The sequence below is a fragment of the Lichenostomus cassidix genome, chromosome 1, assembly GCF_008360975.1.
Source record: "Lichenostomus cassidix isolate B80296 chromosome 1, HeHo_3.0, whole genome shotgun sequence".
Classification (NCBI taxonomy): Eukaryota; Metazoa; Chordata; class Aves; order Passeriformes; family Meliphagidae; genus Lichenostomus; species Lichenostomus cassidix.
In genome coordinates, this window is record NC_139479.1 from 28,895,863 (window position 1) to 28,910,739 (window position 14,877).

A 14,877-nucleotide genomic window follows, 5' to 3' on the forward strand; every position below is an offset into this window, starting at 1 on the left:
TAAATGTCTTCAGACACTGTGGGTTTTTTGAATCTGTCTGTGAACCAAAACTGCATTTTTGGCTAGTTTGGGCAAAATTCTCTTTCCAGAGCTATCAGGTAGAAGTGAGACAAAGGGACAGCATTTACTCAGAGTTATGTGTAAATGCAGCTATTTCAATGGATTTACTGCTCCAGTGGGGATTTGTTCAATTTATTGACTGCACAGAGAGTGGAGTTGTCCCAGCAGATGGATGTCCTAAAGCTATCTCTGTACTGTCAGAGCCAAGAAGACATTTTAGGTTTTAGGTATGCCCTAGTGCAATACATCATTCACATTGGGACAAGAACTGGATGTAAACCAGTCACCATCTTCCCACTCTTAATTCCAAGTTTCCACAGGGAGAAATCAAGTCATAAAAAGAGTTGCCATGTGTCCCAGCAGACATCCTTGGCTGGATTATTGGAGTCCAATACTGAAAGCTCAGATGGGATTCCAGCACAGACTAGGCATAGGTAGGATAACTAGGGATAACTTTTAGCCCACAGCATCATAGTAAGATGTTTGGGGGAAAAAAAAATTAGTCCTTTCCCTACTTCCCCTTCATATGCTGTGGTGCTGGCCAACATGTATGTAGGGCTACCCTAGAGAAAAGGTAAAGGGAACAGCAGATCCATCTCTTCTGGGCAGTGCTTGGAAGACCCACAGAGCTTCAAAAAACCAACTCGTCCTGCTTATGTAAGAGACAATGCAGGTCCTGCATTTCTGAGTAAAGACTAGCTTGAGAGTATCTGCTTATGCTACAGGATATTTAAATTCAAACATTGCCTTCAGTACTTTTATTTTAGATATTACTGAATGCAAAGACCTGTAAGAACAGGTGACTAATTATTACTGAATCTCTACTCACCAGCAAGGGATCCTACTTGCTGTGGAGGCTCACAGCAAAAGTCAGTGAAGCACTGGCACCATAGGTAGCTTATGTTCTAAATACAGAGTTAAAGAAGCATTTCTTGGGATCTCAGATTTACACCAAAACTAAGTGCACAGGCTGATGTCTGCAGCATGAGTACCCATGCTATATTTTTCTCTTTAAAAGCTTATTTTCTGCTTGTGCAGAGCCAATTTAGCAGGCAGTGTTTGAGTTCTGCACTCCCAAGAGTTAATGGTTACTTAGGAGTTCACTTTTCAAAAAGAGATATTGCACATGACCCCAGCATTTTGATTTCCTGTTCTATTTACCTACTGTATTTTACATGATAGGTTATTTTATTATATTAGACTGCAATAAGATATACTTACTTATCTCTCAGCTGATAATGACTCCAGTGTCCACATATGTCTTCAACACCAGCCTTCAAGTGATCCATCAACTATAGAAAAAATTGTGGAAAAAATTTAAGTGGCCATTTTGAAAAAAGAATATTAATACAAATATACACTTGCTGACATGATTTTGAGACTTTTTTTTAATTGGAGCATGTAAATTTATTCTACATTTCTCTAAAAATTTATTCTACATTTATTCTACATTTATTATTCTACATTTCTCTAAAAATCAAGGCAAAGATGCCACTGTGGCAGCTTGGATGCAGTGGCAGCATTTTGATGGAGGCAAAAAATTGTCTGTTCCTTTTTTGTCTACCAGACCCCAAAAAAATGAATTCTTGATACTGTCAACCAAGTTTTCCCTCTGCCTGTGTGACCTCCCTGGGAGAGACACAGGGCCAGGTACCAACACCTTCACCTTGATGGGTAAGTTCTCTGAGGATTTTGCAGAATTACATGAGACTGGTCGCTGCTAACTACTATTAATTTCAGTCATTTTTTTGGTGCATTTCTAGCATTGTAGGGACAAAAAAAGGCTGATTCTTACAGACATATTGTCATAAGGGTGCTTTTAAATGCAAATTCTCATCAAGGTTAAGTGCAAATGTTCAAATAGTAGGAATTAAATCCACTTGAAATTCAAAATCAGTTGAAATTCTCTAATTTTGCTTAAGTCCCTGCATGTGCTTCATTTTAAGGCACAGTGTTTCTGTTAATTTCAAATGTATTCCCTATTGTGAAAATGGAAGAATGTACATACCATTTCTACAATGTTGTTCAGTCAGATTGAGCAAATTTCTGTCATTTTATATAATAGTAATCTGAGAACCAAAGTAAATATTTGAGAGGAGAAAAGATTACCACTAAGAATAACTTGAAACTAAATTTGCAGTCCAATGGTGCAACTCAGTTCAATAAATCTTAATTAAAGACTTTTAAGGTTTCAGTGTGTCTAGAAGTGGTCAAAAGATGGAAAAAAATATATATCTGACAAATCCAGCTAGGAAGGATGGTGAGTGCATTTTGTAAACATTACCATTCTGTTTCTGTCCTCCCATGGTCACAGTACTAATAAATAAGGGACCTACTACACCATGACACTTGTGGAAGGATAGTATAATATGATAGTAAATATGAATATAAATGAGGTATAATTCTTTAGAAAATTATGCCTAGGATTTCCTCCATATAGTCTCAAAAGCATTGAACATCCAAATCCACTGAATGCCAATGTTCCAAGTACCTCCCTCTGTCCAGCTCTTCTCGAATACCCTCTCTTCTCTTTGAGATAACAGCTAATGATATAAAAAACTTACTCGCACATGAATTTCTTCATTGATAGATTCCTTTTTGTTCGTCTTTTTAACATCCAGATATCTGACCAATGGTCCAATTGTGATTCCCTGTATTTGGAATAATGACCTGAATTGTTAATTATCTTTTAGGCAAAAATAGAAAGAAAACAAAAAGGGATAATTTAAATCAATTAGGAAAGCTGTGTCTTAGCGCAGAAATAAGCTATTATTTGTATGAAGAGCTACAGAAGAGAATTGAAAAGCAAAAACTTTAAAAAAATGTACACCAGGGTTTTTTTATGTGAGATTATATTTATTGGCATATTCTCATATAAAGTAACTGACTCATTGCCAATAATTTCAAAACAGAACTCATTTGAAAGAAAATACTATCTTTGGGAAGTCTTGCAATCTTGAAACCATTTATTTCAAAAATTTCAGAATTAAATATTTCGGGGGTTTTCAGTTAGAAACAGTTTTCAGTTGGTCCCATTTCTTTACTGCACTGCTACAGAAAACCATTTTAAAAGGGGAACTAGAAACATATTGGGTTTTTTTCTGAAACATGCTGGTGCAACCTAAGTGCCTTACTTACCACAAGTGCGTAGTGCCCCATCGGCACCCTAGAGGATCTGAGATCTTGGTATTGGAAAATACAAATTATGGGATGCAAGTCCTCTAGAAGTTTCAGTTCTTCCAGGTATAGCAGTAAGACAAGTGGAATAACCCAAATATCTAAAGTAGACACCTATACTTACAAATGTGACTTATTCACTTTATTTGTTTTTAATATGGTTATACAAAGGATTTTAAAATATTTGTATTTGGTCTCCAATATAGAAGAAAAGTATAAAATTCAAAATCCATCATAGAACAGACATACTGTTTTCTGGTGAGTTTGAGATGTATCACTTATAAAGAATGATTCCACGCTGAAATGTAAAATTAAAATACTTCTTAAATTGGAAGCGTCAGGAAATGCATGTGGAATGAACATAAGCAATTCTGGACACCAAGTGCCCTCTCCCCTGAATATCTTAGAAGATACATGTTTTCAATACAGAATTTTTGTATTGAAATTCCTAAAAATCCTGAAACCTAAAATCCCTAAAAAGGCTAATTACATGGTGCAGTGCTAAATCTGGCCCTAAAATGCAGTAACTTGTCCAAGCCTAAGAGTAATTTCAATCCAATTTTCACTATGAAGCTTTCAGCCACCTCTATTACATGAAAGCTATCCATTAAGATACACACTTACTTGGATGAACACAGTGAAATATATAACCACAAGAGTCGAAGTGATGAATAGGTTTTTTCTGGGGAAGAGATTCACTGGAAGCAAGAATGCAAGAGAGAAGCTGCTGGCTCCTCGGAGGCCACTGTAAGAAATAATGAGTTGGTCTTTGAAGGTGAAGGGATATGTTCGGAACTTGTTACTGACGTAGAAGAGAGCAAACACACCTAGGAAGGGAAAAATACCACAGCTGTTATTAATCAAGGAGAAAAAGAAAATATTGACTATTAAAAGCAAAGCAATGTCTTAGGGAACTGTTGACAGCCCATGTTTTTGTCAGTTTTGGTTTCTTGTAGCTTCTCTTTGACCAGCTGCTGAACTTGGCTTGAAATATCTCCTATAAAAGACTGTGGTTCCTAACTGCTTCAGGATTTAAATTCATTAAAGCAGTTTAAAAGAGAGATTAAGGGAAAATATTTACTTCCTATATTTGTGTTGCATAGTTTTCTCCAAAGTGTTGTGGACACTAGAAAAATGACAGGATGAGAGTTTTTACTGTGCCTTCCCTTGCAATGTTTCTTGCTTTCTGCTCAGTATATTCCTGAAGTGTTTGAACAGTGCTTTGCCAACAAGTCCTGTGCACAGGTTCACTGAAAGGCAAAGAGTAATAGCATTTTAATTTTTAATCCTCGGGCTTATTGTGTCTCTAATTCTCTGTTTATTTCTCAATTTTCATTTTACTTTTAATAAAATTTAAAATTAATAAGATAGTGTGTGGCTGTGTAAGGATTGCAGCTTTTCTTTATGGAGTACTTTTAGCAATTTGTTTGATTTACTCTCAATCTTCCTTATCTTTCATCATAAGAAACATGTACCCTGTGTTTTATGTGGAAACCATTAAATTACTGACATAAAAGCTGACAAATGCTGATAATTACTGGTGTTATTTTACACATCTGATCCTGATAAACTCAGATTATTAGAGGTAAAGCCAGTAGCATTATTCTGTTATGTAGGTTGCTAGATATCACTTTATGCAAGACTTTTTGGCTACTCATAACTATGCTAGACATCAGGTACTCAGACCGAAACTGCCTATGTGAGGTATCACCCTCAGGCCAATTCTCTTTGCTTTATTCAAGCTTCAGAGAAAACGATATAATTGTTCTAACACACAAATTTAGCAGAGAATATTTTGGCCTTCCTCTGGATAGCTCTAGCACTCCCCTTGGTGTCTGAGAGAAGGATGGACATGTGGCTGGAAAACAGCTTTTATATCAGGAGACCACTGTTTCTGTCTTGATTAGAAGAATATTTCAAAGCAAGCCTTTAAAAATTTAGAGGCCACGTTTGGTCCAGACATAGCAAGAAAATATGTAATTACTTTCTTTTTGCTGTCAACCCTCAGGAATCATATCACCTCTACTTCTGAGTATTTGTTTCTTCCCTATATAATAAAGTTGTTCCAATGCACATATTTGAAGCTTTACAGGTTTCCCCTGTTCATATTTTCCTCTGTTCAATGTCTTCCTCCAGGGCTCCTAGACTTAAAAGTCAAAAGTCTTGAAATGTATATTGACTTTGGGGGTCAAACCATCATCTTCTTCCTGCTTTGGTATTCTTTTTGACTGCAGGATAAGCCACCTAAGAGATTTAAAAATAAAAGGATTTTAAACTCAGATGTTTGATGCCAACACTTATCTGGTCCCAGATGTTTGAATCAGTGCTGTAGTTTAGAAAAGACCTTTGTAGTTCCATCTGTTCCAAGTCCCTACTCAAAGCAGAACTAATCAGGTTGCTCAAAGCTTCAATCAAATCCTGATGGCCTTTAAGAATGGAAAGCTGGGCCACTGTTACATCAGTGGGTAATTTTCATGTTAAGACACAGGTTCCTACTAATCTAATCAGAATTTCCTACTAGTCTAATCAGAATTTCCTATGTTCCCAGTTTGTCTGTTCCCTCTTGCCCTATTGCTGTCCAGCTCTGAGAAGTGTCTGGATCCATCTTCTCTCTCTGCTCTGATCAGCTACTTGCAGGAAGTAGTAAGTTCTCTCTTGTGCCAGATCTTCTCCAGGCTGTAGACTCAGCACTCTCAGAAATTCCTTGTACGTCAAGTTCTCCAGCCTCCAACCAGGCTGGTGACCTCTATTTCACTTGATCTAGAGCCATCATGCTCTTCATATACTGGGGAGCCCAGAACTGGGCACAACACTGTGAAGATAGTACATATTTCCACCAGTGCTGAAGAGAGGGTAAGAAACATTTTGCTGGACCTGCTGGCTACACACTGCTAATGTAGCCCAGGACATGGCTGACTTCTTTGCCATAAGGACAAGATTCTGGCTTGTGTTCAACTTGCATTTCTATCAGACCAGGTCCTTTTCTGCAGGGCTGCTGACTAGACTCCAAGCCAATACTGGTGTATGAAGTTTTTCCAACACACACATAAGTCCTTGTATATGCGCTTCTTGAACTTCATGAGCTGTCAGTACATTTCTCAGCCTGTCCGGGTCTCTTTGACTGGAAGCCATCCGGAATATTGGATAATCCCTTCAGTTTTCTGTCAGGCTCAAAGTCACTTGGTGTGCACTCCATTCCTTCCTCCAGGTCATTAAGGAAGACTTTAAAAACATATTGGTCTCTGTACTGAGCCCCAAGGAGTGCCATTAGCCACCAGCTCTGACTCTAAAGGGAATATAGACAGGGGCTGGTGGCTGGAGGAGGTGGTGACAGGTGGCCTACATAATTGTATGTTTGGCCCTGTCATGTGTACTACTTCAAAAACATCTTTAATTTCAAAAACACCATTCACCCATATTTTAAACTAAACCTAAGTGACAAATAGTAGTAGCTGAGTTGAGTGTGTTCCATAATTCATCACCTCTTCAGGAGAAAATGTGTTTATTTTCTCTTGCAGCAGTTGTAACTTAACCTGATGCCAAATAGAGAAATCAGGCTCAAAAAAAGAATGGGCAACAAGTCCAGACCAGACCCCTGTGTAGCCTGGGCACACACACCTCTAACAGAGTCACTGAAGATGCTGAAGTAGGAGGTGAGCAAAGCTCAGAGAGTGGCAGGGCTTGCAAGCCTTTCATAATTAGCATCTCCTGCACACCCTGTTGAATGCACCATCAGAGGGTTAATCTGTCCCAGCAGGTCATTCTTTCTCTTACGTCATCTGGAATGTTTGGTAGGACAGTACCATTAGATGAGGAAAAAGGTGGCAGTGAGTTGCCTCTCTGCTTCCACCGTTGCAGTAAACTGGTTAAGAGGCACAAGAGCAGCTCTTATGAGAAGGGTACCAGGACAGCTACCACCTCCAGAACACCAACCACCAGCCCTCTTGCTGCTTCTCCTTTTTCAACATTACTTTCAACCCAACCTAGACATTAGGTGAAGATGAGAAACTGTGTCCCACAACTCGTCTGACATTATCTATAAACTGCCCTGCCCATGCTAGAGGAATCGCAGTCTCAGAGGTCAGGGAGTAAGTGACCTTTGCAGGAGTGGGACATATGAAATGATTTCATTTTTGCACATGATACGGCCACTATTTTTTAACAGTTTAAAACTTCAGAGTTGGCTTGTGAGGAGCAGTAGTGTAGTGTGGCTAGCCTACATGTGGCATAAGTCCCTGGTCAGTTATCAGTGCTAATTTTCTCCTTCCCTCTTTTGCTATGCCTCCAGCACTCCCAGCCCAGGACCTGTAGTGTTATAGCACCAGAAGTGTGATAATATACATTATCTAATTAGTAAGTTAATCATTATGAGGCCCACTTACCCCAGGCACGTAGTAAATTAAGATATAAACATCTTTATAAGCATAATCATGATAATATTTTAATTTTGCCTAAAAAATTCCATTCTCCCATAAACATAAAGTCTGTACTTGGAAACTGGCATTCAATTTGTTTGGGGCTTTTTCCCCCTTTTTCTCTATGTGTACATTTGTGAAATTTGCTTGTCACTAACATAGACCTAGTGAATTTGTTGTTAAACCAGGTGTGCCAGTCCCCACAGACTTATCTAATGCAACTTTGTACCAAAGGGTTTCTCTCAGAGGTGTAGAGAAAGTTCTCTGCAAAAGTTGACTTACTCAGTGTCCGCCAAATGAGGCAGAAGAGCAGAGTGAAGCAAATGAAGGCCCAGTTCCATTCATGGTTTTTGCCCACTGTAGATACTCCCATGAACACAAAAATCAGGGTCTCACTGATGCTGCTTAGCATCTTCATGAAATATTTTATTGTGGTATAAGAATTCTGGGAAACATTCTCCTCCACATATTTTTTCATTGTCACTGCACATGCTGTCATCCTGTATCAAGCAAAACATCAGAGATCAGCCACAAACCTGCTCTTTTCAGTTAATAACAATATCAATCATCATTACCTTGCACTCTCCATCACCAGATTCTGACCTTCATCATCTCAAAAAGCATTTTAATTCTTCAGTAACATTAGCTATTTCATTAGATAAAAAAGCATCTTCATTCAGGTTTACGAATCTGTTTTACATACAGGATGAAGAAAACAAACTAGTCAGCCTTCCTGACAAGGAAGTGAGGGTATCACATTCCAGTTCAAAGTCCATTTTGTCCTGAATGCCTAACACAGAGCTAGCAAGCACCAAATATTTGTCTCAAACAACAAGCATGTTGGTTTTGTACCAGTCTTCTGGGGGATCAGTTAGAGAGACATAACCTGCCTAGTAATGATATTGTCCCTTGAAGTGGCAGTGGCAAATCATGGTAGTCCCCTGCCAGGACCAAAGCTCCCATGGCTCCCTGACAGCTGGCTGGCAGATCAGCAGTGCCAGGGCAAGCTTCAGGACTCTCCAACCACAGCAGCCCATTGTTGTACAGCAGGAGAAAATTCAATTATCCTACAGGGGTGTCTTTCTCCCTTTAGTTACCTATGGTGTGGGGAATGTGCCTAAAAAAGCAAAGGAATGTTTTCCACTTCTTCACTGTTAATGAAGACTAGAACCTGCTTCAGAGGCATCAGCAGCCACCCAGCACAGACTCTGGGGAAAATCACATGGAGCAGCAGTCTTTGATCAGCCTTGCTGAAGGGGATTCCCTTTTCCCCTTTGCATTTTCCATAGGTAATACACAGATTGAGTGCTATGCTAATAACACATTCCATCACCTATCTAGTTTCTACTGATGTGACTTTAGTCTTTGGGGGCTTCTTGTAATGATATTTCTCACAAATTGTGAATTCAAAGAATGATGACTGTTCATTAAATAACCTTCCTCTAGTTTCTGTTCATTTAATTTCCACTAAAGAAATCTCAAGGGTATCCTGGTAGAGCTGAGTCATTTAGCATGTCCAAGGACACTCCAAGACAAGGCCATTAGGCATTAATGATTAATACTGTTGACTTTCAAATACACATACATAATAGACTTTCATGATCCAAGTGAAAAATGAATGAATCCTCAATAATTCAGAAAGGTGACAATAAGTTCCCATCTCTAAAACAAGCAATAATTTCTTTAATAAAGCAGTAAGAATAATAAATCCCAATTATATTAACATTCTTATATTCCTAATAATTTCAGAACTCTAATGAAAATAAGAAGTGAAAGAAATAAAGAGCTATGCAGTCTAGTGCAAGCAATAGGCAGGGAAGCAGTATTTTGGGCAGTGCAGGTAAGAAAGAGTCCAATGGTATCAGTGCTTACTGTGCATAGGATGTCTAACCCTGTTCAACTAGTTACCTCAATCTGAGCATAGGTGTTGGATATGCAAAACATAGTACTGCTTTTTCTAATCACTCAGGATCATCTTTATCCTGTCTATCTACTTATAAAATAGGTTTAAGTATTCAAATACTGCTTCCCAGGGCCATCCTGCAAAGGTTGGTTTTACAAAGGCAATTCTGCTCTGAAGCTGAACAACCTGGGGCTCTTCAGCCTGGAGAAGAGAAGGCTTCAGGAGCACCTTATTTCAATCTTTTGACATTTAAAGGAGGCCTTTAAGAAAGATGGGGACAAAATTTTTAGTAGCACCTGCTGCAATATGACGGGGATAATGGTTTTAAACTAAAATATTTAGGTAGATTTAGAACAGATATAAGGAAAAGCTTTTTTACAATGAGAGTCATGAAGCATTGGACCAGGTTGCCCAGAATGGTGGCAGATGTCCCATTGGAAACAATCAAGGCCAGTTTGGATGGGGCTCTGGGCAACTTAATCTAGCTGAAGATGTCCCTGCTCATTGCAAAGGCATTGGACTAGATGGCCTTTAAATGTCCCTTCCAACCCAAACCATTCTGCAATTCAATGAAATCAGAGTTTCACAAGTTGAGGTGAGTAAATGCACCTGTCTGGACAGCAGAAGCCATGTGCTTGTGTTTGTTAGGTTTAAACTGGTTTGTTCTCAATAAAGGGAAGTCTTTTCTGGAAGATGGGTTCCTCCAAGACCCATCATGAAAGTTCAGAGCCTTTATGGGCCATGCAAGGCTCCTGCTACCCACCAGCTGTGCACTGAGCCTACAGCAGCCAGCAGCACCAGCTGGAGTATTTAGCAGCGTGAGGTTCCCATCTCTTTATGCTTCGCCCTGCAGATGGGATCTTTGGTGTGGTATCCTTGAAAGTCACCTGCCACCTTAAGTTTTCTCCTTAACTCTTTCACTTCCATCCCTATTCCTTCCTTTTTCTTCCAACTCCTTTCCTGCTGCTATCCTCTTTCCTTCCCACAATACTAACCTTCTCTGCATTTACTCCAGTCCAACCTGTCAGCTTTCTCTCTGCAGCAGGCACCCACGCCATCACATACATTGAGGAACACATCCCCAGCATTGCAGCAGCATCAAAATATTCTGACCACACCAAAATATGATTTTCAATACTCATATACATGACTATAAGTATACGTGTGAAGGTGATGTTCTGTTTCATCTGGTTTTGCCCAGTTTCAATCCCAGTGATGCAATTCAAATGTTCCAGTAAATCATGCTAGAGCTGATGTTCACAGCTGTATGCAAAAGTAAGCACTTGGATGTTCTTTCTTATATTTTCCACATTCATTTCTTTACAGCTCACTTGTAATCTGATGGTGATGCTGCTTAGAAGTAAATACAGATAAACTGATGTATTATCAAATCATTCTCTCCTGCTGCTGATCTTATCAGAGGCAGCAGACAGATAGTGGCAGCACTGGCCACTTTAGCCACAACTTGCAGTATTTTGCCAACACTCCTCAGTAGCACATCTATGCCTACACTGACTGTGGGTTTGCTTTTCCTGGTTACCACTGCATTTTACACATCTCTAAGAAGCAATCCACTGCAGATCTCTAAGCCAGAGACAGAATGCTTGTGTTGTACCAGCCTTGAGCAAAACACCACAAAACAGCACCACTTCCTTGAAGACATCATCCAAAAGCCGTAAGGAATACTCACGCCAAAATGCCAGAGATGTAAAGGGTCTCAGCAGACAAGTATGACAGGTAGCTGAACATGAAGACCAGCAGGGGTTCGATTGAAGAGACGTTGTGGGTGAATCGAGTCATGAATGCCGAAACAAATCCAAACACAATGCCAAACAAGACTCCACCCAGTCCTACCACGAAGAAGCGAGCAAAGCCAGCAAAGACATCGATGAACTCAATTTCTTCATACCTGTGCATCTGGGTGAAGGCGATGAAGATGTTATATAAAACCTACGTGTGAAAATAAGAAGACAGCAGTCAGGCATCTTTCTGAACCTGGCAGGCTTACTCATTTCATAGGTGAAACAATGCGTGTGTGTCTGTGTATGCCTGAAATTGTTTCAGACAGATGGGCAAAGTAACAACTGAAATCCCAGCTGGTTCTTAACAGGTCCCAGAATTAAGGGTGTGTTAAGTGTCCTGAAAAAGAGGAAAAAAAAAAAAAAAGAAGTGTAGATGGCTGTGTAATAGAAGAAAGTTACTGGGGGACCACATGCAATTGAAGTAATAAAAAATATTCTTTTTGTTGTTGTTTTCTGAAGGTAAATTTAATTTTTAGTCTTTATAGCAGATGTTAAAAGCCCAGCTGGCTTAAAAAGCCAGCTCTTAAAAAAGCCTTAAAAAGCCTAGGCTCTACCCTCCACATTCTCTTTCTGACTCAGGATGGGGCAGGGCAGGGACTAAAAATCACATGGTTGATTTAAATCCCATTTTGGTTGTCTATAGGATCAGTAGACTGGAAAAACTTCATTAGATGGACTCCGGAATGTTACATGCTTTTTCAGTAGCATTTGACATATAAAAATCATGAAGCATCACTGGGAATGGAAAAGGAAGGGGAAGGGGAAGGGGAAGGGGAAGGGGAAGGGGAAGGGGAAGGGGAAGGGGAAGGGGAAGGGGAAGGGGAAGGGGAAAGGGGGTCACCAAGGGCCACCTGCGGCCATCCTGCAACAGCCGCAGCCACTGCAAGTGGCGTGGAGTGGAGCAGCCCCGGGACTCGTGGGCTTCCAGCCTCTTGGTCTGACCCGGGTTTTCAAATCATGTGAAATGCCAGTGAGAAACTGCTCACATTTCAATGGAATTGAGAGGGGATAAAGTCTAGGAAACAAAACCTGTTGATTTGTATCAACAGGTCAGCTGAGGCAGTGTGTTTCCTTCCCCTGAAAGGCAAGCAACATTTTGGTCCCAATGGCAACATTTTGTCCCCTTTCCCGTCCGGGCGCGGTCCCTTTCCCTGTCCCTGTTGCTATTGCACCCAGGAGCTCACAGTCTCTCCCCACCTCCTCCTTCTCTTTCTCCTCCCCTCTCCTCCTCCTTCCTTTCTCGGTGCTGCCTGTAGCCTTGCTTCTGCACGGGTTGCCAACATCACTGAAAGGTGCAACGAACAGAACAAATGGTCTCGTTTGCACCTTAATTTGGGCAGAGGTATTTCCAAAGAACCTTAAGGACTGGATCATGACAGGTGATCCAGCTCTGGCAGGATATCCATCGCTCTCCTCTGAACTCATCTTAGTGATGCCTGATGGGTTTTTGTATTTTTTATTTTACTTTTATACTCTCTTTATATATATCCTTTATATATAACCTTTTACCCTTCCCCGTTCCTGTACTTTTTACTCCCTGTATCTTAACCCTACATGTCTATCACCCTAGTACCCCTTGCCCTGCTCAGAATCCTTTGGGGAAGATGAAACATACCCACAATCTCAAAAGCATGACGCACAACCTTGAACAGGGCCCCCATCACTGAGATATGTTTTTTGTAAACTAAGTAGTAATCTTTTGGAGGGGGGCAATTTTAATAAGGGGGCAATTACTTCATTTGTTAAACTTCTTATTAGAGACTTTTAGATAGGTATTCTAATCTAAGCTGTCCATAAATTGTATACGGGAGATATCGTCAGAGGCTTGCTTGTTCGTCAGTGTGCATCTGAGATCCTATTAAACCAAAGTGAAACCCCTTTCCTATACTGTGTGTCTGCATCTAAAAATTTTTTCTAGCAATTTAAGGCACCAGCAGCAGCTCCAAGTCCTCCTTCTGCGGGTCCCCAGACATGGCTGTCGTGTTCCCACTGGGCTCTGCCAGAAATGGAGCAGAGGAACAGAAGGCTCTGCCTTGAGCTGCTGCCCTGGGCTCATTGCCGTGTAGCCCCAGACAGGGCTGCCTTTCTGGGCTGGCAGCACACCTTGCCTGCTCTGGCTGAGCTTCTCAGCCATGGGCTCGCCCGAGTCCTCCTCCTCCTCAGCCCCTGCCCTGCTCGGCTCCTGTGCCATTCCCAGCCCATGCTGAGGGGAGCTCCATCCACTCTCTGAGCCACTGGCAAGGCCATTGCAGCGCCCAGGGCCAAGGCAGACCCCTGAGGGACTCCCCTGCTCCCTGGCCTGCAGCTGCCCGTGGAGCCACTGACCGCAAGGCCCTAGCTGTGTCCATCTGGCCGAGCGCTCGTGCCCCAAAGAGGCCAAGCCAGCATGGCCAGGGCTCTGCAGGATGGGGCTGGGCTGGGCTGTGGCCTGTGTCCAAAGCCTCGCTGGGTTTCTGGCTCCCAGCAGGGCCGTCAGAGACCCAGCTGTCATGGCAATATCTGCAACGTTGCTGGGAAGCACTGCTGCCCATTCCGGCAAAACTGTCTCAGGGAGCCGAGAGCACAGAAGCTCAACCCTCCTTCGCCCCACTGCAGCTTTGGGCTGTGGCTTCAGCTGCCTCACAGCACTTGAGCTACCCCTGAGGGGACACTTCATGGTAGCTCAGTGGCTACCATTAGGTGGCTAATTAATGCCTCAGTGGTAGCTCAATGGTGGTTCAATGGCCTCACGTCTAGGCACAAGGAAACAAGACTGAGGGGGAAGAAGGAAGAGAGCCAAAGGCAGCAGCAGCTGTGCTGAAAATCAGCTCGGGCTGGCTTCGGCCTGGGCGAGGCCATAGGCCACAGGCTCACGTGCTGAGGCCAGCTTTGCCACACTCCCCCCAGCCAAGAAGGCAGTAGGAGCAGAGCTTTGGGGCTGCGCTGTCAGCTCTGCTCGGGGCTGGTGAGCACCCATCCTCCCTCACACCGGCTGGCTGACATGCTTAGGCCTGAGCCGCAGGCCTCAGTCAGAGCTGAGTGACCAGATGGATCCTGGCCATGATGGGACTGATGCCAGCAGGGAGCTTGAAGGAGATGGCAAAGGTGCTTCTGCCAGCCTTTTGTAACCTTGTGTAGTGACCTGCAAGGAATGGATCATTGTAAGGAACTTTCCCAACGGGCATGAATGAAGAGAGGCTGCCTGGTAGAGCATTGAGGGAAAGCCCTGCCAGCCAGGCAGGCCTGTGCTCTGGCCTAGCCCCGGCCCTGCTGACAGGGAAGCATGCAATCAGATCCGGGATTTTCTGTGCTAAAAGCACCATCAAGTCACTTGGACTGGTTGATTTGGGCCCACAGAAGCTGCACCCCCTTTTGGGGTGAATTTGGAGACCTCCCCTACAAGTGGACACACCTGGTGGGATTTTTCCCATTGCTGGGAGGATTTCTCCAGGTGCTCACTGTGAAATTGAGCTCCCCAGAGACAGGTGAACTGAGCCTCAGGGGTCACGGGGGGATCCCCGTGGCTGCTGTGTTGGAGGAG

At 42.2% G+C, this 14,877-nt stretch overlaps 1 protein-coding gene across 2 annotated transcripts in view; it reads right to left on the reverse strand.

Moving 5' to 3' along the window:
- SLC9A4 (solute carrier family 9 member A4) overlaps window positions 1-14,877 on the reverse strand; it is a 42,262-nt gene that overhangs the window by 11,134 nt on the left and 16,251 nt on the right. For both annotated transcript variants that reach the window (XM_085054304.1, XM_085054307.1), the window contains exons 3-7: window positions 11,246-11,505; window positions 7,935-8,152; window positions 3,862-4,064; window positions 2,625-2,711; window positions 1,282-1,352 (exon numbers count right to left, since the gene is read on the reverse strand). In XM_085054304.1, coding sequence (XP_084910430.1) covers window positions 1,282-1,352; window positions 2,625-2,711; window positions 3,862-4,064; window positions 7,935-8,152; window positions 11,246-11,505 — 839 coding nt within the window. The remainder of the gene's footprint in view (window positions 1-1,281; window positions 1,353-2,624; window positions 2,712-3,861; window positions 4,065-7,934; window positions 8,153-11,245; window positions 11,506-14,877) is intronic.